The sequence below is a fragment of the Elgaria multicarinata genome, chromosome 11 (assembly GCF_023053635.1).
Source record: "Elgaria multicarinata webbii isolate HBS135686 ecotype San Diego chromosome 11, rElgMul1.1.pri, whole genome shotgun sequence".
Lineage (NCBI taxonomy): Eukaryota > Metazoa > Chordata > Lepidosauria > Squamata > Anguidae > Elgaria > Elgaria multicarinata.
The window spans coordinates 5472163-5498218 of record NC_086181.1 but is presented as its reverse complement, the minus strand read 5'-3'; the positions used below and the strand labels follow the sequence as shown (position 1 = coordinate 5498218).

The 26056-nt window shown below is 39.3% G+C and overlaps 1 protein-coding gene across 1 annotated transcript in view; it reads left to right on the top strand.

Annotated features, from left to right (window-relative positions):
• Nucleotides 1–25212, top strand: part of METTL16 (methyltransferase 16, RNA N6-adenosine) — a 29448-nt gene extending 4236 nt beyond the window's left edge. Inside the window, exons 3-9 of the mRNA XM_063138793.1 lie at nt 684–824; nt 2592–2707; nt 3302–3444; nt 8345–8414; nt 9088–9177; nt 18349–18522; nt 18612–25212. Of these exons, the coding sequence (XP_062994863.1) occupies nt 684–824; nt 2592–2707; nt 3302–3444; nt 8345–8414; nt 9088–9177; nt 18349–18522; nt 18612–19220 (1343 nt within the window). The 3' untranslated portion in view covers nt 19221–25212. The remainder of the gene's footprint in view (nt 1–683; nt 825–2591; nt 2708–3301; nt 3445–8344; nt 8415–9087; nt 9178–18348; nt 18523–18611) is intronic.
• Nucleotides 25213–26056: the final 844 nt, after the last annotated feature.

The following is a 26056-nucleotide window of genomic DNA, read 5'->3' as shown; positions in this document are numbered from 1 at the left end:
CTGAGCCAGTTGGGTGAGTGACCATGGGCAAATAGCTGCATCCCAACACTTGATATTTTAGCCCTTTTGAAGCCAAGTTTCCCAATTCCTTTACTTGCGGAGGGTACTTTTCCATTTAACACTATGTTTTGTTCTGAGGCCAGACCTTAACACCATTCAGTGCTCCCTGTCGTCTTAGCTACATTCTCCTTTACTGCTTTTGGTTGGGTCCAGATTTAGTCTGGATTCTATGTTTTATTGTGGCAAGTAGTGGTTGGTTGGTTGGTTTTTTGCTCCTCGAGTTCAGTGGGTGGTTTTTAATATATGCCACCACAGTAATTTGTGCAGAGTTGCTTCAGGGGCAAGATCAGGATCTGGGGGAGTATGGAATTTGGCATATCTCTGCTCCTTCCCCGTCCTGCCCACATTTCTGCCCCAATTTTGCCAGTCTGCTGGTAGAGTTATGCTGGCATATTTCTCCTGGCAGAGGTATATGTGGGGTTACACCAGCGTAGTGGGGTTTCTACCACATACTATGGCTCCCCTGCCAGCATATCTGGAGAATTGGATTGCATGCTAACTTTGGTTTTCAAGTGATTTCATTGAGATCTTCTGAAGTACAATGCATTATGGGTAGTATGTTTTGGCCGCTCTTCACTGTTTTAACTAGCAAACTTTTTTTCCCCATCTTGGGTGCGATGTAGGTACAGGTGCATCTTGTATTTACCCATTACTCGGTGCAACTTTGAATGGATGGTATTTCATTGCAACAGAAGTGGATGATGTGTGTTTCAGCTATGCCAAGAAAAACGTGGAGCAAAATAACTTATCTGATCTTATAAAAGGTATCTATTTATCGCACTTGTCTCAATCCTATGCAGCAAAGTAGTTTGGCAGCTGTTTTACAATCAAAATTATCCATGCGTTGTATAATGTAGAGGCTTTTGGCTACAGACTCAGTTTGTTTTTTAATGTTCTCTTGGTTATTTTGAATACTAATGACAATTAACAAGAAATGGATTCCCTAAACTCCTACTTACCTTCCCAGTCACCCCAACCCATGAAGAATAGAGAAAAATACCAAGGAAAAAGATATGTGAGGGGAGAAATGAAAAAGTAGGGTCAGTAGGAAGAGGGACAGGTGAGAGGAAGAAGTGGAGGCAGTGGCTGAGACCCAGTAACTTGTGAGCTGTTGCTGTTCAAAGAAGAATAAAAAGTCATGCCTTATAGAAGTGAAAGTCTCAGGAATATCTCTCCTATTGGAAATGATTTCTGTTTCAAACAGTTAAGCTATGTCACTCATAGAGAAATGTGCAACTTCCAGTTCTGTAAAATGGTTCTTTTAGCTACTAAAGCCAGAGTTTGAGGGAGGGGATGCAGGACTGCCTACAGACATGGAAGTTGCATAGAAGCAATTTTTTGTGACCTGTGCCTGTCCAGGCTGGTGTCTTGGAGCAGCGGAGTCTGAAGCTGGCTGATGTTATCTGTACAAGTTGTAGGTTTAACAATGGTTATCTATTGATTGATTTGGCTCTGTCATGTTTGGGGTTGTGCTTCATCTTTCGCTATTGCAGTGGAACAACTAGGTTTATAATGAAATCACCATTGCAAAACTGAGCAACTGTTTCATAAGATCCAACAGTAGTGACATACCTCATTTGTGTTGCAAGTGTATGAGATGCAAGTAAAGTGCTATAATATTGTTATAGTTAATGCATACAGTCCGTATAATAATAATAATTTTATTGTTACCTGCCTCTCCCTCTGGATCGAGGTGGGGTGAACACAAATGCAAACACCATAAAATACATATAACTCATTAAAACATTTTAAATTAATACTTCATTAAAAGCAGCACATTATTAAAAAGGCATCTTAAAATTCAACTGGGTAGGCCTGCCGGAAGAGATCAGTCTTTATGGCTTTTTTAAATTCTGGAAGACTGTTAAGTTGACCAATCTCTCCTGGCAAGCCATTCCACAAACTGGGAGCGGCAGAAGAAAAGGTCCTCTGGGTAATAGTTGTCAGCCTTGTTTTTGTTGGCTGGAGTAAATTCTTTCCAGAGGACCTAAGTGTGCTGGGCGGATTGTACATGAGAAGGCGATCCTACAGGTAGCCTGGACCCAAACCATGTAGGGCTTTAAAGGTAATAACCAACACTTTATACTTTGCCCAGAAACTAATTGGCAGCCAGTGAAGAGATTTTAAAAGTGGTGTAATGTAGTCACCCCTAGATGTACCAGTGACCAAACTGGCTGCCATATTTTGAACTAGTTGAAGTTTCCGGACTAGGCACAAAGGTAGCCCTATGTAGAGCACATTGCAGAAGTTGAGCTTCGAAGTTACCAGCACGTGCACCACCGTCTTTAGGTCTTCTAACTCTAGGAAGGGGCGTAGCTGGTGTATCAGCCGAAGCTGATAGTAGGCACTCCTGGCCGTCGCATCTGTCTGGGCTGTCATTTGGAGCGACGGATCCAGAAGCACCCCCAAGCTGTGAACACAGCTTGTATAAATATTGTTTGCTTTTGTCTTTTTGTTTGGAGTAGCATATAACAATTTCTAGAAGTTTGATAGAAAGTGAGTCAATGTCTGCTTCTTCATCTTTCCTGCAGTGGTTAAAGTACCACAAAAGACTCTCCTGCTAGATGCCTTAGAAGAAGAGTCTGAAGTTATCTATGATTTCTGTATGTGCAATCCTCCCTTTTTTGCCAATCAGCTAGAAGCAAAGGTATGTTGGCTCTTGATCATATGAACTGGGCCTTATTTGTTTGTGTTGACAGATGCTTATTGTTGAATGGACACTTCATACATGTAACATTTGAAGCCTGCTTGGCTCCATAGCAAGACAAGTTACTATTCCCATCCAATGTGAGGAGACATCCATCCCACTACCCAGGACAGGCAAGGAACATGGGACCAAGCTTTTTGCCTTGGTTCTGGCCTCTGTGCCTTCTGACAGCCAGTTCGTTCCTTGCCTTTACCCGGGACAAAGTCTGAATTATGAGAGGCGAATGGCTAGGGCAAGAGCATTTTAGATGGATACATGAATAAGGAATAATAAGGAAAGGCTAAAGAGAAGAAAGCCTTGCAGTAGTCAAGGCAGGAGATAGACAGAACGTAAACCAGAGTTTGAACCAAAAGAAGAAGGGCTAGATGATGATTTGCATTGTTGTAGAGAGAAGTATGACATGACTGAGCCAGAGTGAATGCAGGGAGCAAAGGAAAGGTAGGTGAGGTGTGAAAGCATAATTATCTAGCAAGGGATAGCAATCAGTTGCTTACATTTTAGCTTTGCAATGCAAGCACTTTGTTTATTTTCAAGGGAGTAAATTCCCGTAATCCGAGAAGACCACCTCCTAGCTCAGTCAACACAGGAGGAATTACTGAGATCATGGCTGAAGGAGGAGAGCTAGAATTTGTCAAGAGAATCATCCATGATAGCCTGCAGCTTAAAAAAAGATTACGGTAAGAATTTAACTAAAATCAAACTTGATTGCTTACAGCCAAACACTATTGCAATCCAATATTTAACATTTAAAAAAATCAACCAAAATATACAAAAGATGCAAATATTTTACAACAACATCAATATCTCCACTACAGATTGAAAACAAATAAATATCAAACAAGATGATTAGGAGCACAGAGCAGGCATTCTATTATCTTATATACTGTGCTCAGATTGTTTTGGTGCCAAAGGCAACTTTGCCATCCTCAGTATTATAAACAGGTTCTTGCCTCAGAAGAAGAATGCATATCTGCTCTGTTATAGATCTCTTAGCAAGGAGCTGTAAACAATTAGCGAGAAGTTAACTCGGTTGATTACATCGAGACCAACTTAATCTACCTCCAGTGACCTACAGATATGAATTCTTTTGAATTTTTAAACTGAAACATAAACACAAATTAAGATCTAATGCATTACACAGTGTACATATACACAACTACATAACATTTAAAAGTGAAATCATAGTGAACAAAGAAGAATGTACATAATCTCTATATTTGTTATTATTAATAATACTTATAATGCGCCATCAATGTTCATTTGTTCTTCTGAAATACATCTATTTACAAAATTATCCTTATATCTGATTTTCTCTTGAGTATATATAATAAATCAATCTCATAATAATTGCTATATCCCATATTCTACACAAAACAGTCTGATTAATAGTTCGGGGAAATATTTTATTTTTCAGTAAGATATAATAAAGATTTTGGCAGTGGTCAATAAATTAATTATATCTACATCATCACTCTCCATGTCATCTTGTAAATAATTTAATAACTTTTCAGGGCATTACTAGAAAATTTGTAACCAGTTATTTGCTCAAGATGAAATTATATCAGTCGCCAGTATGACTGAATGTTTGGACATTTCTAAAAAAATGTACATAATCTACCTACCTAACTGCGCACATTGCCAGCATTTATCTTCTTACAAACCAGGGATGGGCAACATGCAGCTACATATGGTCCCTGCTGTCCCATACTGACGCACGCATGCGCGCACACATAGCTGTTGCGCACCCATGTCGAGCAAGAATGACCCCAAGCCCATCCCCCCTGCAAGTTGTGACCACTGTTCAAAGCTGTTTATTACTTTGATCTTATATGAGGTTAAATACCATTGATTTGTTTTTAATTATGTTTTAAACTCATTGCTGTTAAATACATTCTCACATACTGATATCCATATTTCATCTGAGGTTGTATCTATTCTGTGTATTTTTAATCATTTGACATATTTTGCTAATCAGACCTGTACTAGTTGTATATAAACATTTCATCAATTTGAGTTAGCTTACAAATTGAACCATATTTCCATAACAGTGTGCTAATAACATGTCTTGAAAGAATCGGAAAAGACTCGGCTTATATGGATTTAACTTCTGAGATATAATCAAAAGGATGCACTGTTCCATCTTTCAATAAAACCAAACCTGTATTTAAATTTTCCTTTCCCAGTCAGATGCATCAGCCAAAACATCTGTTTTTTTTTTTTTTTTTTTTAAATATTTTTAAATATCACCAGCAAAGACATCACATATAATACATGCAAACAAAGGTATACATGAAACAACTACACTTACAATAAAAACATTTAAGGGCAAGTTTAAAGTACATTTTTTAGCCCTCTTCATGCCAAAAATGCCAACTAATTTCTTAATTACCATTTATATGTCAATCAAACCCAGTTCTTATGATTTATCTGAGTTTCATACACTGGATTCACAGAATCATACTTCATTTCTCTCTAATCCCTCCTCTTTTCCTCTCCCCATCTTAATACTAAAATCCACAAACAAATACATCATTTTTCTATCAAAGGTTTCCATTCCAGCATAAACATAGTTGTTGATCTTTCTCTCATTATCGCTGTAAGTTTTGCCATCTTTGCAAGTTCCAACATCTTCAATATCCATTGTTGGTATTGTTTCACTCTTCCAGTTTTGTGCATATAACAATCTTGCTGCCATTGTCATATACAAAAATAAATTTCCCCCTTTCTCTTTTAGTTGTTTGTCCATTAGTCCAAGTAAGAAAGCTTCCAGTTTCATTTCCATGTTTGTCTTTAATATTTTTTGGATTAAGGAATGTATTTGAGTCCAAAATGTCCTGGCTTTTTTACAAGTACATCAAAGATGATAAAAAGTTCCTTCTTCTTTTTTACATTTCCAACAATTTCTTGAGGCATCTTTAAACATTTTAGCTAATTTTACTGGTGACATATACCATCTGTACATCATCTTATAAAAATTCTCTTTAAGTCTTGCACATAATGTAAATTTTAAACCCTTTCCCTACATACTTTCCCACTCTTCCGTTAAAATGTTATGTAAAAATGTTTTATGCCCATTTTATCATACAATCTTTTACTTTCTCATCTTCCATCTCATATCTTAACAACAATTTATACATCTTGGCAATAACATGCTCATCATTTGTACATAATAACATTTCAAATTCAGATTTTGTTTGTTCAAACCCATGATTTTTCTTATCTATTTTAAACCTTTCCATAATTTGTGCATAAGAAAACCATTGACATGTATGACCTTCTTTCAACAATTCTTCCCTTGTTTTTAACTTACATTCACCTTGTGACAATTCTAATACATCATTATATGTCAACCATTTGTGCATACTTGTAAAATCCCTTCTATGAAGAGCCTCTTGCATCGATACCCATAGCGGTGTTTTCTGGCAGAACCTTAATTTGTATTTATTCCATGTTCTTAAGATAGCACATCTTACATAATGATTATTAAATTCCACATTAACTTTTGCTTTATCATAGCACAGATAACCATGCCAACCAAATCTCAATTCATGTCCTTCAAGCTCCAACATTCTTCTGTTTTTTAATGTCACCCACTCTTTCATCCACAACAAACAGCAGGCAGAGAAATACACTTTGAGGTCTGGTAGCCCCAGTCCTCCTCCTTCTTTTGCATCCTGCAATAGTTTAATTTTAACTCTTGGGGTTTTTGCTTGCTAGATAAATTTAGTTACCTCTCTCTGCCACTGCTTAAATGGTAAGTTCGATGCTACAATAGGTATAGTTTGAAACAGAAATAACATTCTTGGCAGCACATTCATTTTAATTGTTGCAATTCTCCCCAAAAGTGACAGTTGGACCTTTTCCCATCTCTCCAAATCCCTTTTAACCTCATTCCACACCTTAACATAGTTATTTTGAAATAACATACAATTCATATTTGTTAATACCATCCCCAAATATTTTACCTTCTTTTCAATTTAGAAACCTGTCTTTTCTATCAATTTTACTTGTTCTTGAGAATTCATATTCTTTGTTAACATCTTTGTTTTTTGTTTATTAACTTTAAAACCTGCCACTGCCCCCAAATTCTTTCATTTTACTCATCAGAGTTTCAATGCCCTTTAAAGGATCCTCCAAAGTAAGCACCAAATCATCTGCAAAGGCCCTCAGTTTATATATCTCCTTTTTTATCTTTATTCCTCTTTATCTTTATCTTTATTCTTTCTTCTTGTCTTATATCTTGTTTCAGTAGCTCCAACACTAAAATAAATAATAGTGGTGACAATGGTCTTGTTCCTCTTTGTATTTCACAAGATTTAGACACGTCTCCATTTATAATTATTTAAGCAGGAAAGTACTCTAGCCCACTCACTTTTTGAACAATATTGTTATATTAAAAAATAAAGAAAGGATCAGCAAGTATCCTTAGCACACTCCTCTGCTAGGATATTTTCAGATAATAACCCGTTTTTGCCGATAGATATTAGAACAGAGTGTTTGCATTAACAATAGTACCCTTTTGTCAATATTGGTAGCTGATAATTTTTTACACAAACATTCTTTATCAAACTATAATGTCCAAATCATAATTAAAGTCAATAAAAGAAACTACTTCTTTTTCTCCCTTTGTGAGTATTCTTGGATTATATCAAGAATGGGGAATACCTTCTGAGTGGGGGCCTGAATAACACACACACACACACACACAGCCCTCCACAAGTGTGCTCGTCAATTACTCATCATCAAACTGCAGGGAGGTTTTGAGTGGAATTGCTGCTTGGCTCAGTCCTGAGCACTGTACTCTTCAATATTTTTATTAATGACTTGGATGAAGAGGTAGCAGGAATGCTTATTATATTTACAAATGACACAAAATTGGGTGGGATAGTTAATACCTTAGAAGACATAAACAAAAATCAATTTGATCTTGATAAGTTAGAAAACTGGGGAGAAAATAACAGAATGCTGTTCAACAGAGATCTAAGTGCAAAGTTCTTCATTTCGGAAAAAGAAATCAAATAAGATGGGTGGTACCTGCAGGACAGGGAGAAGGGCCTCTCCTAAGGACCTTAAAACCTGGGTGGGAAGTTTCAGGGTCTCCTTTGGAGCAAGATGTAAGAACTGAGAGAGTAACATTGCAGGGAGTATCCACAAGTCTTTCTATTCTCTGCACACACAAAAAGGAGACAAAATTCTTCCTGCCTCAGTTTCCTTGTTGTTCCTGCCAGTGTGAGCTTCTGTGCAGCATGTTATCCATCAAACCACCCTTGCTTAATTTGTTTATAAAAGCAGGAGTTGTTGGAAGCTACAGCAAGGACTCTAATTTCTTGTGTTGTACCCTCAAAGCTTTCAAGAGAGTCAGAATAGAATGTCAACCATTAGTATCTTCATCTGAAAGCATTTTGCTGCTTGGAAAAGTCAGTCATCCATTCCAAAAAGTCTGCTTTCAATTAGGGGCCATTCCCCATCCACTACAGCTTTAAGGCTTCTAAATATTCTGTCTCTTTAGAGAGGTGCCATCTTGCGTGGAATCGTTCTTCCAAGCTGCTTGGTTCTGAAATGTTTTCATTATTGCAGGTGGTACAGTTGTATGCTCGGAAAGAAGTGCAGCTTGGCACCACTGAAAGAGGAGCTTCGCATCCACAGAGTAAGTATTTTTCTAAATACATTACACAGTTATTTCTCAAAATTTTTAGTTGTGCGGTCGCTTGTATAAAATGCACTTCTATGATACACTTTCTGCTGAGAAATACATACATTTATATTGCATCTTTTCATCCCCTGCACTCAACGTAAATTGGAGACCCCAAGTGAACTCCCACCCAGAGGCTAGCCAGACCCAGACTGGGATTGCTTCAGCAAGTTTGCTGTATATTTGTGTTTTTGTGTCTGGTCTTCTTCCGACCATTCGACTGCTTTGCACGTGGCGACTCTGCTGCACATGTAGATCCAGCCTCATTTAGCTCTATATGAACAGGGCAGGAAGTGGTTTGTCTGTGGTAAGATGCTTTGGGGGAAAGGTCTAGCCTCTACAACATAGGTGGGCAACCTTTTTTCCTTCAAGTACCACGCGTAGTAGTTGATGCTGAGTCCAGGAGAATCTGGTGCGGGCTTGGGCATGTGCTTCCATAGGGGCCCACATGGGATCCATAGTCCTTCAGGTTCGGTAAAATGCTTTAATGTGAAATTAAGAGAATATAACAGCACCATGTTTTGGGATCTTGTTTCAAATTTCTCTAAGGCTAATGAGAGTGCTGGAGAAAATAGCTTTCAAAATACTGACACAACATAAGCTATGCATGACGATTTTCTTTGCTCAGGTACCTAAAGTCACCCACACTGAATTCTGTCAAGGTCGTACCATGAGATGGGCATTGGCTTGGAGCTTCTATGAAAATGTCAAAGTGCCAGTAAGTGCCTTTGTGTCTTTCCCCTCCTTTCATTATCTTGTTTAAGACTACATTGAGAATCACCAAGGATGTTTCCTTGATACGTTACAAGATTTTGCTGTACAGGCTAGTTGGGGGTGAAGGGGATTTTTGTTTGAGAAACTTGTTCAAATATTTCCCTCTTTAATGGCATGAATTACTTGAGTGATTCTTCAGATTCTGGCAATGGCATGTTCTTTACATAAAAGAACATTTCTCAACATAGTATGCTTGATAAAAGGTAATGGACATGAGCCATGCAAGTTTAATTTTTTGCTGTAGTGTGCAGCCTTTTAAAATTAATGAATAAAGCACTTTTTGATTATCAGTTTTTTACCCACTTTGAACAAAGCTTGTACTTTGGTCTTTCTGCAGTTTCTTGAGAGCATACATCAACTATGACAATGAATCTGCAGAGTTCTACTGTCACATTCAAATGTGCAGAATTTTCTGCTAATTTTAAATTTCTGTAGCAAATCGTCCAATGGTGTGAAATATAAGAATTAAGAGCATAAGAAGACCCATGGCCATGTTACATTGACTTGCATTTGCCATTTTAATACCAATTTCCCCAGTTCAGAGAGATCTGGATCCTTTTTTAAAAAATTGATGTTACCTTTGCCACTGTCCAGCCCTTTGGTACAGAGGCTGATCCTGTTACAGATTTTTGTTAGAAGATTAGTAATTTTAAATTTGAGTTCTTTAAAAACTCTTGGGTGTATACAATCAGGACCAAGTGATTTGTCAGTAAGATATAAAACATCTCCTCTTGTCTCTATGATTTGTGTTAATTCCTCAGATTCCCTTCCTGAAAATATTAATTCAGTTACAGTTATGCCTGGTTGACAAATGTTCTTCTCTAGACACATGTACAAACCAGTGCAAGTTCTAAAAATATGGCTTCTGGCTTCTTCAAGAACAGGGAAATTTATTAAGCACAATCAGGAATTTAACATGTACACTCATTAATCAGGGAAATTAGCTTGGTAGAGCATTGATGTGTAAAAACAAGCAAACTAAATAAAAGGAGGTGGTGGTTAGAAATACTACAACAAAAGCTGGGGTGAACACAAAAAAGAAAACCAAATTCACAAAAACTGTTTAAATAAATGTATGTATATCTCCTGTTCTCAGTATATATATGTATATTAGTAGCGTGTAACATGTACATCAATAGTGCTCACAATAAAGTACATTGGAAACAATTATACAACATGATAATGATATTCGTATAATAAAAACAATTTTACAGTGTGCAATAATTCAACAGAGAAAACAATATTGTAGCGTGAAATAATTCAACAACAACAGGAGTCTGGTACATTCAACCTGTTTTGCCAGGGACTGCTTCCTCAGGACCACGCTATATAGAACATAAAAACATATGGAATAACCAGCAATTCTCCTTAACATTCTTATTGAAAACAAGTGAACTAACAGAAGTATCTGGCTGTCCTGAGATAAGGTAGTCTGTAACCAGCCACTTTCGCTTATCTCTTTGGGCAGTGTGCCCAGACTGGGAAGCCCGCCAAGAATCAGACAAGACAGCACTTAACGATATAAATAATAATGTGTATTGAGCACACAAGTTAAACACAAAATAGAACAGTCTTTTAGTGCTCACGTAAAGTTCCAAGCCAATTCCATATAACAGTCCAGGGTTCAAAAGGCACAAGAGAGCAAGTCACCAGAGTCGATAAGCCAGTCCAAGTTTCAAAAGGGCAGGAGAGAGTCACGGGGTCCAAGCAGTCCAGAGTCCAAACGATCCAACAGGAACACGGCACGGTCAAGGGTACATGGTCCAGAGCTTCTCCCAGGCAAACCAGATAAGCTCTGACAAATTGCTGGCCTGTGCACTGCTACCTAAATACACCAGCTCAGCCTCACAGCTGTTCCCTGTTCAGCTGGCGTTTATTAGCAATCCGCTTGGATCGGCGTAAAGCCTCCTTCTCTGCCCTTTGCTGTTTGAACGAGGGCACGTGTAACAAGTCTGTTTTCTCCTCTTCTAAGTTTGCACTGGATGAGGCCTCTGCTGGCTGTTGACCAGCCAAGCTGGTACTGGGTCCCGCCTGTGGCTGCTCATCCCCAGAGTCCTCATCCTCAGAAAACTCACCATTCCTCACACTGGCGTTGTTCCCTGCCTTATTTGGAACAGTTAGCCAAAGCCTTTCATACAGTCTCCCACTATATACAATCTCTGAAAAATATGTTATACAGTTGTTGTTATTATTATCGTTAAGTAACAACAACCCATTATCTCCGATACATAATCTAAGCTCCATTCTGAACATACCCAATATCTTTCTGGCTGAAAACTCAAGGTTACTGGATACAGCTGGGGGCTGGCTGATTGGCAACCACAACAGTTATTTTATACTGCTGTTAGTAGAGCTAGTTAATTACTCTAGGTGAGGAATGCTGACAGCTCTAATTGACTATTAAGTCCTGATTGATGTATTGTTTGTAGGCAATAGATCCATTCAGCTTCCTTGCATAGAAGTAACCTGTTAATGTCCTGACACTCATGGTGAACTGCATAGACCCGGTCAATCACCAAAAATCATCAGCCATGATTAAATTGAAGAAAATGTGAAACTAGAGGTGCTTCCTCAGTCCTATTTTTTATTTTTGACCGATGTTCTATAATTCTGGTGCGAATATTGCATGTGGTTTTCCCCACATGTAATAGTTGGCATGGGCAAATGATAATATAAATCACTTGTTCGGTAGTACATGTTGAAAAATGTCGTAGTTGGAAAACAGATCCCATGGTAGGATGATAAAAACGCTTGGTCTGTAGTACCTGATGACATACCGAGCACCCACTGCACTTACAGTGCCCTGAAATATTAATCTGCGATCTGGGTGGATCAGTATCGGTCCTAATAAGGTAATTCCTGAAATTTCTGGTTCTTTTCCATCCAACGTATGGCGGTCTGGCACAGCCTGGTACATCATAGAATCATAGAATAGTAGAGTTGGAAGGGACCTACAAGGCCATTGAGTCCAACCCCCTGCTCAATGCAGGAATCCACCCTAAAGCATCCCTGACAGATGGTTGTCCATCTGCCTCTTGAATACCTCTAGTGTGGGAGAGCCCACAACCTCCCTAGGTAACTGATTCCATTGCCGTACTGCTCTAACAGTCAGGAAGTTTTTCCTGACGTCCAGCTGGAATCTGGCTTCCTGTAACTTGAGCCCGTTATTCCGTGTCCTGCACTCTGGGAGGATCGAGAAGAGATCCTGGCCCTCCTCTGTGTGACAACCTTTTCAGTCTTTGAAGAGTGCTATCATGTCTCCCCTCCATCTTCTCTTCTCCAGGCTAAACATGCCCAGTTCTTTCAGTCTCTCTTCATAGGGCTTTGTTTCCAGACCTCTGATCATCCTGGTTGCCCCCCTCTGAACACGCTCCAGCTTGTCTGCATCCTCCTCGAATTGTGGAGCCCAGAACTGGATGCAAAACTCTAGATGAGGCCTAACCAGGGCCGAATAGAGAGGAACCAGTACCTCATGTGATTTGGAAGCTATACGTCTATTAATGCAGTCCAAAATAGCATTTGCCTTTCTTGCAGCCATATCGCACTGTTGGCTCATATTCAGCTTGTGATCTACAACAATTCCAAGATCCTTCTCGTTTTTAGTATTGCTGAGCCAAGTATCCCCCATCTTGTAACTGTGCATTTGGTTTCTATTTCCTAGATGTAGAACTTGGCATTTATCCCTATTAAATTTCATTCTGTTGTTTTCAGCCCAGCACTCCAGCCTATCAAGATCACTTTGAAGTTTGTTTCTGTCTTCCAGGGTATTAGCTATCCCACCCAATTTGGTGTCATCTGCAAATTTTATAAGCGTTCCCTGCACCTCCTCATCCAAGTCATTAATAAAAAAGTTGAAGAGCACTGGGCCCAGGACTGAGCTCTGCAGTACCCCACTCGTTGCCTCTCCCCAGTTTGATAAGGTTCCATTGATAAGTACTCTTTGACTCTTATTCTGTAGCCAACTGTGAATCCACCTCATAGTTGTTCCATCTAGCCCACTTTTAGCTAGTTTGTTAATCAGAATGTCATGTGGTACTTTGTCAAAAGCTTTGCTGAAGTCAAGATCTATGACGTCCACAGCATTCCCACAGTCCACAAGGGAGGTTACCCGATCAAAAAATGAGATCAAATTAGTCTGACAGGACTTGTTCCTGACAAATCCATGTTGGCTTCTAGTAATCACTGCATTGATTTCAAGGTGTTTACAGATTGACTTCTTTATAATCTGCTCCAGAATTTTCCCAGAGATGGATGTCAGACTGACTGGTCTGTAGTTCTCAGGTTACTCCTTTTTGCCCTTTTTGAAGATAGGGACAATGTTAGCCCTCCTCCAGTCGTCCGACACCTCACCCGTCTTCCATGATTTTGCAAAGATAATAGACAAAGGTTCTGAGAGTTCTTCCGCTAGCTCCTTCATTACTCTAGGATGCAGTTCATCGGTCCCTGGAGATTTGATCTCATTCAAGGAAATTAGGTGTTCTTTGACCATTTATTTATCAATCTCAAACTGCAATCCTGCCTCCTCAACTTCTGCTTCACTTTTTCCTGGGGGGTCATAGACCCGCTTTTGGGAGAAGACTGAGGCAAAGTAGGAATTGAGCACTTCAGCCTTTTCTTTGTCATCTGTTATCAATTTGCCATCCTCATTAAGCAGTTGAACCACCATTTCTTTCCTCTGTCTTTTACTACTCACATATCTGAAGAAAGCCTTTTTATTGCTTTTAGCATCCCTCACTAATCTCAGCTCATTCACAGCTTTAGCCTTCCTGACGCCATATCAGCACTTCTGTGCCACCTTTCTGTACTCTTCTTTTGTAGCCTGGCCTTCCTTCCACTTCCTATATGTATCCTTTTTTGTTTTCAGGTCGTCTGTAAGCTTTTTGTGGAGCCACATTGGTTTCCTCTGTTGTCTTCTATCTTTTCTCCTTGTTGGAATTGTTTGTAACTGTGCCCTTAAAATTTCCTTTTTTAAATATTCCCACCCAGCCTGCACTCCTTTTCTCATTAGGCTCACTTGCCATGAGAACTTACTTATCATAGTTCTGAGTTTATTAAAATCAGCTTTTCTAAAATCCAAATGACTGATGTTGTGCCAGTTTCTCCGAATTGAGTGACTGATGGCTCATGCGGCTGATGTATATTCAAAAGCACTGGTGATGTTGTCCTGTGCGGGCTTTTGCTTCACAGATAATAAAGTGCTTCTTGGGGTTGCATCTGCTCGTCACTCTGCTTGGTTAATTATTGACATTGAATATCCCCTCTGAGTTAAAGACTCGTGAAGCCTCCACTTTTTCTTGACGTAATCAGATGCCTGCGTCGAGTTCCTTTTAAATCTCAACTGTTGGGCAAATGGCAAGTTACTTCGTAGTTTTGGTGGATGGAACGAAGTGTAGTGTAAAATAGAATTCCTATCTGTTGGTTTATTAAAAGTCTTAACACATGGTTGATTATTCTCCCAGTATACTGTGGTATCCAGAAATGATACTGATTTGGTATTACTGTGTACAGTAAATTTAATTTGATGGTGACGTTCATTGATCCAAGATGTAAAGTCTTGAAAGGACTCAGGATGAGTATATATTAGAAAGATATCATCTATGATATTGTGAGCACTATTGTGAGCATTTATTTAAACAGTTTTTGTGAATTTTGTTTTCTTTTTTGTGGTTGGAGGGTGTTCACCCCAGCTTTTGTTGTAAAAACAAGCAAAAACATACCTCAACATGCAAAAAACCTCAGCAAATGTGGAGAGAACTAAATTGTGGAGAAGTTAGCTTAGTTCTCTTGGCTGAATCCTAAGCAGTCAGACTACAAGGAGTCTGAGCAAAAGTGTGGTAGAGTATAGTGACAGAACAGCAGTGTCCCATGCCTCTTGGTGGTGCTCTCCCTCACTGTCTCTCTGGGCTTGTCCGAGGCCAGCAAAGGCAATCATGTCTACCTTGGCTTGTCTACAGAACTCCAGAGTTTGTCATGCTCCAAAAAGTGATGAGACCCTGCCCACCATGAGGAGAAGGCCCAAAATGGTTTCTGAAGTGTGGTCCTAGGATGTTACTGGTCCAACAACTACGAATGAAACTGAATTAGTGAGATAGTAAGGCACAGTCCCAGTGGCTTCAAGCTGGCCAGGCTTGCTCTGGGGAGCAAGGAACAACGTAGGCTTGAAGCCCTGGGTTTTTCTGCTGTTTCAGCAACAGCTTAAAAGACATACTTTACATTTTCTACTGTACATTTTGCTTCTTTTAAAATTATTATTATTATTATTTATTTATATAGCACCATCAGTGTACATGGTGCTGTACAGAGTAAAACAGTAAATAGCAAGACTCTGCCGCATAGGCTTACATTCTAATAAAATCATAATGAAACAATAAGGAGGGGAAGAGAATGCAAACAGGCACAGGGTAGGGTAAGCAGGCACAGGGTAGGGTAAAACTAACAGTATAAAGTCTGCACAACATCACATTTTAAAAGCTTTAGGAAAAAGAAAAGTTTTTAGTTGAGCTTTAAAAGCTGCGATTGAACTTATAGTTCTCAAATGTTCTGGAAGAGCGTTCCAGGCGTAAGGGGCAGCAGAAGAAAATGGACGGAGCCGAGCAAGGGAAGTAGAGGCCCTTGGGCAGGCGAGAAACATGGCATCAGAGGAGCGAAGAGCACGAGCGGGGCAATAGTGTGAGATGAGAGAGGAGAGATAGGAAGGAGCTAGACCGTGAAAAGCTTTGAAGGTTAACAGGAGAAGTTTATATTGGATTCTGAAGTGAATTGGAAGCCAATGAAGAGATTTCAGAAGCGGAGTAACATGGTCAGAGCGGCGAGCCAAGAAGATGATCTTTGCGGCAGAGTGGTGAACAGAAACCAATGGACTTTAAAATCTATTTTAAAGTGTCTTGTACACCGCTCTGAAATTTTCAATGGGGGTTGGTATATAAATATTGTGAATTAATAAAAAAATAAATAGTACTTGACATAATAAAGTCACAAAGAAGTTACAGGAAGATTCCCAGGTGGTGACAATAGCCATTCCGGGCTGAAGCAAAGAGGCTGTGATAACTTAGCCAGAGTCATCACAGATGCAAAAAGAGCAATTTGGGATGGGTAAATGCAGTCAAGAAAGCACCAAGCGGTTACCTTTCAAAAACTGACCTTTCCAAAAAGTTAAGGAATTCTTATACCTGGGCAATGAATTGATGTTGCTTTGAAGGAAATCCTGTTAAGGCTGGTATATGCATGCATGATGACATTACCATTTTGCTTATCCTAAGGCTACTGAGATATTTGCAGTTCTGATTAGATTAGATTTTGTTAGAAATAATAATAATAATAATAATAATTAATACACAAATGCAAATGCCATAAAATACATATAATTGATTAAATTATTTAAAACTAATACATTATTAAAAGCAGCACATTATTAAAAGGCATCTTAAAATGTAACTGGGTAGGCCTGCCGGAAGAGATCAGTCTTTATAGCTTTCTTAAAATCCGGAAGACTGTTAAATTGACAAATCTCTCCCAGCAGGTCATTCCATAATCTGGGAGCAACATAATCTTGCATATGTGACCTGTGGAGAGATATTAAGCAAGATGCCTCCACTGTCACTTTTTGACTCAGACAATGATTTCTTAAAGTAATCACATCCATGGTTGCCAACTCTCTCAGGAGCCTACAGTGCCTGCCCTGCCATCAAAGAGCCTGGGGGGACATACAGCACATCCCTAGTACTAACTTACTTTGGGAGCCTGGTATTGTCACCCACAGTGCTATGGATACGTCTGCCCCTTTTAGGGTTTCTAGCCTGGCTGACAGTAAGCCTCTTTGATGTACAAAGCGACACCACCTCTGGTACAGCCTTTCCTGTCCTTCCTATAGATTGTTGTACCCAGAGATCTGGTTCTCTCTATTCTGCCATGTTTCTGGTATGCCCACTATAACTAAGTTCTCCCTTAAGATCAAGCATTCCAACTCTTCCTTCTTGGCTTGGGGGCTTCTAGCATTTCCATAGAAACATCTATACATGGTGCAGATGTCTGTGGTTTGTGCATTTTCCTCTATGGCCCCTCGGTCTCTTTGACTGGCTATCACGTTTCCCCACATGTTCATGGCCTATTACCATCCTGTCTCCATTTGGGCAGTCAGAAACATTTTCACTTTCATTCCCTAAGGATGATTCAGCCACAACTGGTTGCTGCACAGCTCCTCTCCAAAATTCCTCTGCAATTAGAGTTATGTCAAGCAGCTTGAGTATTTTCTGTGCACTGAACTAATATGTATAATATTTGGATTTCCTTGTGCAAAATGAAGCAAAGATTGACTCTGTACACCCTTTATTACGTCTGTAGTTACAATGGAATTCCTTTCAAATGTACATAAACAATTTAACCTACACACACAAGTATTTTCTTGGACAATTGTTTTCTATAAAAGATCGACTGAACGATTAGCAACAATTATTTACTTGGTTTACTGTTGTTCATCTCATTGTCTTCCTCCCTTTTCTTTTATGTAATTGTTTATTTAGTCATGATTTCATATTCATGACTTATTTCCCCATTTCCATCATTTAGGGATTTTCTTTCTTTCCAGTCCTTAGTATAAATTATTCTAACTGCTGTGGCTGTAGTTCTTGCCCTGGATCCTAGGATAAATGAAGGCACTTCGCAGAAAGAAAGTTTCCCATCCCTGCCTCCCTCTAGACCTGCCGTGTTGCAACCTCTCCAGACCGCTGGGGGGCTTCTCCTGAGCAATGTGGGCTGAAGTGCAGTGAGGAAGTGCTGCTAGGGGGCAGTGGGGAACTTTCCCTTTGCAGTTTTTTTCCCCTAAGCATGATTTTCAACAATTCCTGCCTCCATCAGCAACCCATGGACCCTACCCCACATTGTTCAGGAGGGTTCCCCAACTCTCCAGAGAGACCTTTGAGGTGAGCAAGTGGCTGCATGGTTGAGGGTGGGACAGGAATCTTTCTTTCCAGGTTCCTTAAGTTAAGTTAGAATCTAAGACCTTGACACTAGTTATTTACACAATCCGGAATGCTAACACAGTTTTATTAATATTCTTTTTAATTCTAATTATTCTATTCAACTTGGAGCATATGTGTATATGTTCTTTACCACTCAGTCACCGCCTTCGAAGAAAAGAAAACTTGAAAAGCCTCGGAAACCAATTACATTCCTGGTCTTAGCATCTACAGCCAAAGACTTAGCTACCAAAGCTTCATCTGTGGGAATAAATGCTGTTGAAGGGATGGCAGTAGTAGCAACATGGATTAGAAAACTTCTTACAGACCTGAAGGTATAATCACCATAATATTACCGATTCAGAAACAGCGAATGACCTAATGGAGTCATATACTAAAGTTCTGTGTGTGTTTGCTTCAATAGGTTCAGTATAAAAGCCTTCCTTGTGGAAAAGATGAAGTCAGCTTGTTTCTAACAGCTCTAGAAAACTCTTGGATTCATTTAAGGAGAAAGAAGAGGGATAGAGTCAGACAACTACGTGAACTTCCTCGCGCATCTGTAGATTTCCTTCAAGCCACAGAAGAAAAGAACCAGAAAAAATTAAGTGACATCATAGAGATTGGAGGAAACAAAGGTGAAACCACTGAAAATGTAACTGTGGTGCTTAGTCATGACCTTGAATCACCAGAGGGTGATGGACTTAATAGTGCACTTGCCATTAAAGAGGGAAACATCCAGGAACACACTGAAAACAACAGCAGAGAAGAACCGGCACCTGTTTTAGCAGGATTGGAAGATTCCAGTAATGAAAAGGAGTCCAAGTCCTTGGCCACTGATAGTCAAGTTATTGAGACTGGACAGAGTGCCATCACCTCAAGTGAATGGTTCCTTTTCAAGTGTGTGTTAAATGTGAAGAAAGAAGGGCCTGATTCCTTAATAGAAATGCACTGGATCGAGGGACAGAACAGAGACTTAATGAACCAGCTGTGTACCTACCTAAAAAACCAAATGTTCCGATTGGTCACAACTTAAATACATATGGGAGTGAGGGAGATTACATTAGTTTTATTTTGGCAGTCTTGCTTTTGTGTTTAATATATTTTATGATGGCATTGCTTTGAAGGTAACTATTTTTAAACCCTTTTGGAGTGTGAAGCTCTGAGGATTTATACTAGAATTTAAAAATTGGGTTGGCTCCAGACCTTGCATTTAGTTCCCATTGAAATCAGTGGAACTTAAGTCAGGACTAACTTATTTTATTGATTTCAATAAGTCCTAAGGGCAACTAATTCAGTCTTGATCTACCCCCTTTGTGTAACAGAATTTGAATATTTTAGCTAAACTACATACTTTTAGAAAGCACCACTGCACCTGCCTTTGAAAAGATAATGCTATGGTGTATTCCTTGTTTGCTTCTCCATCTGCTTTAGAATTGTTCCACAATAGTTTTTTATGTGTACCCTGCCTCCCTTGACAATTTCCTCGTAAATACTCCTGAATCTTGGATAGCAATGTAAAGAGGTATTTTCCTACATAATGCAGGTCCAGCTTTGAAAGAATGGGAATTGGACAAAGATGCCTCTGGTGTTCTTTTGCCATAGAATTGTGAAAATCAATGTGCGTAGTACTCTAATGGATCTTGATGATAAACAAATTATTTTTTTTAAAAGAAAGTAAGTTCAAATGCATTGAGAGCAAAACCAGAGTGAGTACAGTTTTTCAGTACCTCAGCATTGCCACCAGTATTTTACATAATACAAATGACAAACTAAGGCTACCATCATACGCCTGGGAGTAAGATCCATTGAAACCATTGACAGTGTTCAGATGACCATTTTTTGGTTTAATAACAAGAACAGTACTGTATACTGTTGTTTTTATATTTTTTGATGGTTTTAAATTTTGTATACTTTTTAATGTCCACTGTTTTTTAACTTTTGTAAACTGCCCAGAGAGCTCTGGCTATGGGGCGGTATATAAATTTAATAAATAAATAAATAAGATCTGAACAAAGCTTTTTTCAAAGCACATAAGCCTTTTCTTTTTCTAAGAAAGCAAACAAACCAGGAAGTCTTCCATTAACTATAGTTTCCTGTTTTTTCTGAACCAGGAAATTATAGTTACGAGCTTCAGAACAAGCTAAACCATGTTTTGAAGTTGGCTTAATACCCAGGCTTGTTCTGAAGCTGATAACCATGGTTTTCTGGTTTGGGCAAAATGGGAAACTGTAACTGAAGATGTCTTGGTTTGTTTGCCAGCTTGCATAAAGGCATTATATGTGCATCCAAAAGTCCCTGTTCATATCTCAGCTTATTAAGACAAAATAACATCTGAAATCCCCCAGTGAGACTTGCTTCTGCATAGTCATGCATAGGATCAGACTGTATATACTCTCCCAAACAACCTTTTTGTGAATTACATCTGTGAAATGGTTATCAGATGCAGAAGGTAGAGGGTTGTTTTTAGAACAACAAGAGAAGAATTTCTTTAAGGCTTTGTGTTTTCACTACTTTTTGGTGCAAGAAGCTGATGGAGAAGCTTCTTGCACCGTTGATGGGGCTTCTCTATGTCCCCAAGAATAATTTTCTACAGTGGTACCCAAAAATGTTCTGAACTGTTAATAGTAAATAGTACAAAGTGTAAATAGTACAAAGGAAGCAAACACTTCGCATATCATTCTGTTCCACTGAATATTTATGATTCTTTAAGTTTTCAGTTTTCAAGATCCTTACTCTCTGCAGGATACAAAGTGGTCAGACAAAATCTGAAATTCTAGGAGATGGAATTAAAGGCCCCAAAGAAAGCAAAAATCAAAGGAAAGAGGTATTTGATATTTGGGGATTATAATACCTAGATGTATTGCAGACCTAGTTGATAATAATTTTGACCCCTTGATTAAGAATCAATAAGATACAAAAAGGTGGTTACAGGTTAGGAAGAGTTGGAGCAGTTAAAATTAAGAGATTGCTTTACATTTTTTTTTCTCTTTCTACTATTGCCTTTAGAAATCTTTCTCGTTAAGATAAGAACCATGTAAACAAACATTAATAACTTTATCCCAAATTATTATGTAACTAGAGTTACTTATAAAGTTACTGGGAAGTTTGAAGGATGAATGAAAATGAAAACTTTATGCAAAACCATCAAGTGATATTGACAACCATTAGACCATCTACATGTTTGCATAAAACAATAAACCAGAATTCTAGAAAATCCTGGCTTATTGTTCACATGCAAGTGCACAATATGTAATTGTTCTCATACTTCGCCTTCCAGTGGAAATGGCTAAACAAACCAAGAACTTGCCAGCAAAGACTTGTCATTCCTAAGCAAGCCAAGATACAAGAACAAACCCTGGTTTGCAATTCCAGTTTGGTGCTATTTCCTTGTTGGCAAATTCCTGGTTTGTTTAGCTGCTCCTGCTGGTGGGAGGAGCCAAGTGCAGAGGGTTGGCAGGAGGAGCACCACACACCACCATGATATTCATGAACAATAAACCAGGATTCTTTGGAATGCTGGCTTATTGTTTTGTGTGAACATGGTCACTGTGTGGTAGACTCTAATGGGAGTATAACTTAATGTGGGGAGGCCGAAGAAGATAATATAGCATTCCTGTTAATGGAATGGATGTGGCTTCCAAAGTTAAATCAGAGGTTTATGTAGGTTAATGCAATTTCATCACCAATGTACAGGCAAGTTTAAACATGTATGAGTACCTGGCATCTCTCTGTATTAATTGAAAACAATTTTAGAGAAGCTAAACAATTAGGTAAGGTTAATTTCAGTTGAAACATAATTTGTTAAGAGAGGAAAACTTGGGTACATTTGAAGCAATATTATTCTTTCAATTTTAAAGATAGTTGTGTTCAAAATATAAAAGCTGTTGGCTGGGGGGGGGGAGATTAAATAAAAATCTCCAAATTAATACCAGTAGTAAATCAATGGAACTTCATATATGTATATAACTACTAGAAAAATATGTACAATCTGTTGTACCACCCATCTATTCAAATTCATAAGATACATCAGTTTGCTGGAAGTGTAGTAAGAGTGGTACTGATTTTAAACATGGTGGACATCTATGAATGGATGTAAATGAAACATTCCAAACAATTCTGGGATGGATTGAAAAATAAGTAGACACTATAGAACAACCCTCCAGGAAAGGCTGCTTTACAGAGTTTGCAAGTTAGTGTCATATTTGAACTGGACAAATCCATACTGCCTCTGATACCTCCCTATATACACCAGTTGCTGGGGAACATGTGTGGGAAGGTGTTGTTGCATCTGTGTCCTGCTTGTTGGTCCCTGGTCTACAGCTGCTTGGCTACTGTGTGAACAGAGTGCTGGACTAGATGGACCCTTGGTCTGATCCAGCATCAGGGCACTTCTTATGTTCATATTAAAAAGTCAAGTAATATTTAATATTACAACATGGATATTACATAGAGTAGATTTGACTTTGTGTTAAGCTAGCTGATCCTCTGTTTGATATATAATGTAATATTGCTTTTTAAATTCATATTATTTTTTTAAACAGCTTCTGGTTTTTCTGGTGAACAATTAATCTATATTATTTTCTCATGCTCTGCTGCCATCTGTTGCACAAATCATGTAATTGCAGCCGTTTCTTCACACACTGCTGCCATCTGGTAAACAGAGGCTAAAAACATTTTATAGGCACTCTCCCTTGGTGCACCTGCTTGCCTGGGAATTGAAGCCAGGACCACTTGCGGCCAAAAAGAGAGAGAAAAGAATCATACTTCTAGTCTAGGCCAACTGGGCACAAGAAATGGGTATGCTGGGCAAAGAAGGAATGACATCCAAGATCATCATCATCATCTTTTTTCTTGCTCATGGTGGTTCTTGGCAGACATGATGGGCTTTGCCAACTCATGCTGTCTTTTACTGTTTCAGGAATTTCCTGACTATTGAGGATGTTTTAAATATCACTGCTTTCTGAATGTTGGTATGGATGTATTTTGGTAGGCCCAGTTTCTGAAGGTTTTCTGTATAGTTTTTTTATGTGTTGCTGGTGACTGATGTGACTAATGGTATAATTGTGACCTTTTCCTGTTGTCATCATTCTTTAACTTCCATAGCCAGGGTGTATATTTTTCTCTCTTTTCCTCTTCCTTTTTGTCATTAGGTATTGCTATGCCAATGAGGTAAGTGTGTTTTTCTTTTTTGTCTATAACTGTTATGTCTGGTTGGTTGCAGGGTATTGTTTTGTCTGTATGAATTGTTCTGTCCCAGATTGTTGTTGTTGTTGTTATTCACAGCCCTGGTCTATATGCCCCTTGCCTTGCTCAAACAGTACAACCTGCAAGAGGTAGTAGGATTTATGCCAGCATTCTCCAGCCTCACCTTCCTGATGTCTTATATTGTCCAGAGAGTAGAGCCTAGGCCCACTGTTGACACCCTGTCCTGTATGTCTCAAGAAGGTGGGACAAAGCCACCCAGCAGTAGAGAAATTGGCCCAAGTTTGCTTGTGAGAAGCCATGGGATTGGCACCTGTATCCTCCAAGCCTTTTGCACACACAGCTTTGGATAAATGATTAATTTGATTTGGCATAAAGGGGAGGGGGGAAACAGACTTCCATCCTGCATTCCACCATGGGCTTTGAATCTATGGATATTATTAGCATCATGCTCTGATCAACTCATAGGGTTCACATATCTTTTGGCTAGACCATTGGCCTCTGAATAGCATGTGCTGGTAGTCATATGAATAAACACCCAGTTTTATGGAAACTTTGCCCACTGTGTATTGAAGCACATTATCTGAAATTAACTCATCACAAATGCTATCCTTAGGACATATATTCATATAACTTCTTAAAATTCTTGCAAGTGTTTTTGTAGTTGTGTTGTCTGGTAAGTAGGGTTGTGCACAGCCTCCCCGTCTTGCCAGCTGTTTTGGGGGCTTCGAAACAGCCCTGATTCATCTTTGGTCACCAAATGGTTTGCCCATCTTGCCTCGAAATCAAAGCCGAGGTAAGATTCAGGCCCCCCGAGGTGTTTTGCCTTTGCAGAGTTCCTGGGTGGCGGCCTTCCCGCAGGAAAGCTGGGGGAAGGCCAACTGGGAGTCCATTGGACTTCCGGCTCCCTACCTGCCTGGTTCTGCTCCCTCCCCCCAAACCTGGAACCACCACCACCACACTACCGCCAGGACTTATCTTCACATGCATCCTCTTCAGAGCCAAGCTGTGATTTAAAGGAAGACTGTGGGGGCTCTCTATTTTGAATAGCTCTATGGCCGCGAAGACCAAAAATGGCCCTTTACAGTCACTGTAGTTTGCGACCATAGAGCTATTCAAAATAGAGAGCCCCCACAATCTTCCTTTAAATTGCAACTCAGCTCTGAAGACAACATGCGTGAAGCTAAATCGCAGAGATGACCAAGGAGAACGGGGAGGGAGAGGAAGATGAGTCCGGTGAGTCCAATGGACTCACGCTGGCTTTTCTGGATGGGCAGGCAGGCAGGAGGAACAGCCCAGCACACACACCCTGAATTGGCCTGAGGCTTCAATGCTGATCTGTTTCAGCCTCAGGCCAACCCAGTACCACCTTGGATTCTTACCAAGGGATACACAGCTCTATTTGTAAATAGTGACTAGTAGTCCCATGCAAGATAATCACGTTTGCCATTATACTTAAACAGTTCCATTGCTAGCACTTATAATTTTAATTAATTACTTGATTAACTGGTACTTAGCCAATGTAACATGCATGGTACATCACTGCAAACCACAATAAATGACCAGCAATTGTGCATCCAGTTTGTAAATTGCCCTGTTATTAGCAGAGTACCATTCCCAGAAGTACTTTGTAAATCTTCTTTAACATCTCTCTTGGAATACTATCTTCTCTCCTTTGAATGCCTCTCCATTTTCTATAGATAGGTCAGCTATGTTATTCAAGAGCTTCTTGCCTGCCTTGGGAGCATGTTTGTGCATGGATGATCCTGTCCTTATGATTTTCCAAAGTAGAGTTAATAAAACATCACTGTTTGTCATCTTCACTATTTACTGTATTTCTTCGATTGTAAGACACCATCGATTGTAAGACGCACACTAATTTCAGTACCACCAACAGGAAAAAAAAACCTAAGACACACCCGCAATTCTAAGACGCACCCCGTTTTTAGAGATATTTATATCGGGGGGAAAGTGCGTCTTAGAATCGAAGAAATAGGGTAAACTAATCTGCTTGCAGATGCAGGTAGGTGTTGCTGGAACATGTACACTTATTTCTTGAAGGTTCTTCTCCTTTTTAGCATGTTGTCCCACTGCAAAATCCTAAGACATGAGATCTGTAACAAGGATATATTTCTGAATTTGTATTTAACTCCTAGCGTTGTATCTCAGCAGTTTGTTAATGCCTTGGCAGTCCTGAGGCCAGAGGATTATTATTATTATTATTATTATTATTTATTTATATAGCACCATCAGTGTACATGGTGCTGTACAGAGTAAAACAGTAAATAGCAAGACCCTGCCGCATAGGCTTACAATCTAATAAAATCATAGTAAAACAATAAGGAGGGGAAGAGAATGCAAACATGTACAGGGTAGGGTAAGCAGGCACAGGGTAGGGTAAAACTAACAGTAGAAAGTAACAGTAGAAGTCTGCACGTATACTGCTGAGTGTTTCAATTGTTACCAGATGGCCATATGTAAAAATGCCTGACACCTTCCTACAGTGGCAAATAACAACTCTATTTCAGTTTAAAGTATTTTTTACTTGGGGGGAGGAGCCAGCGTGCCAATGGAACAGTAAGGAAAAAAAAGAACGTCCGGGCATCCGGTAGGTTTTTATGCCTTATCATCTAATTATCTGGGCTGGAAATAGTGAAGAACGTTGAA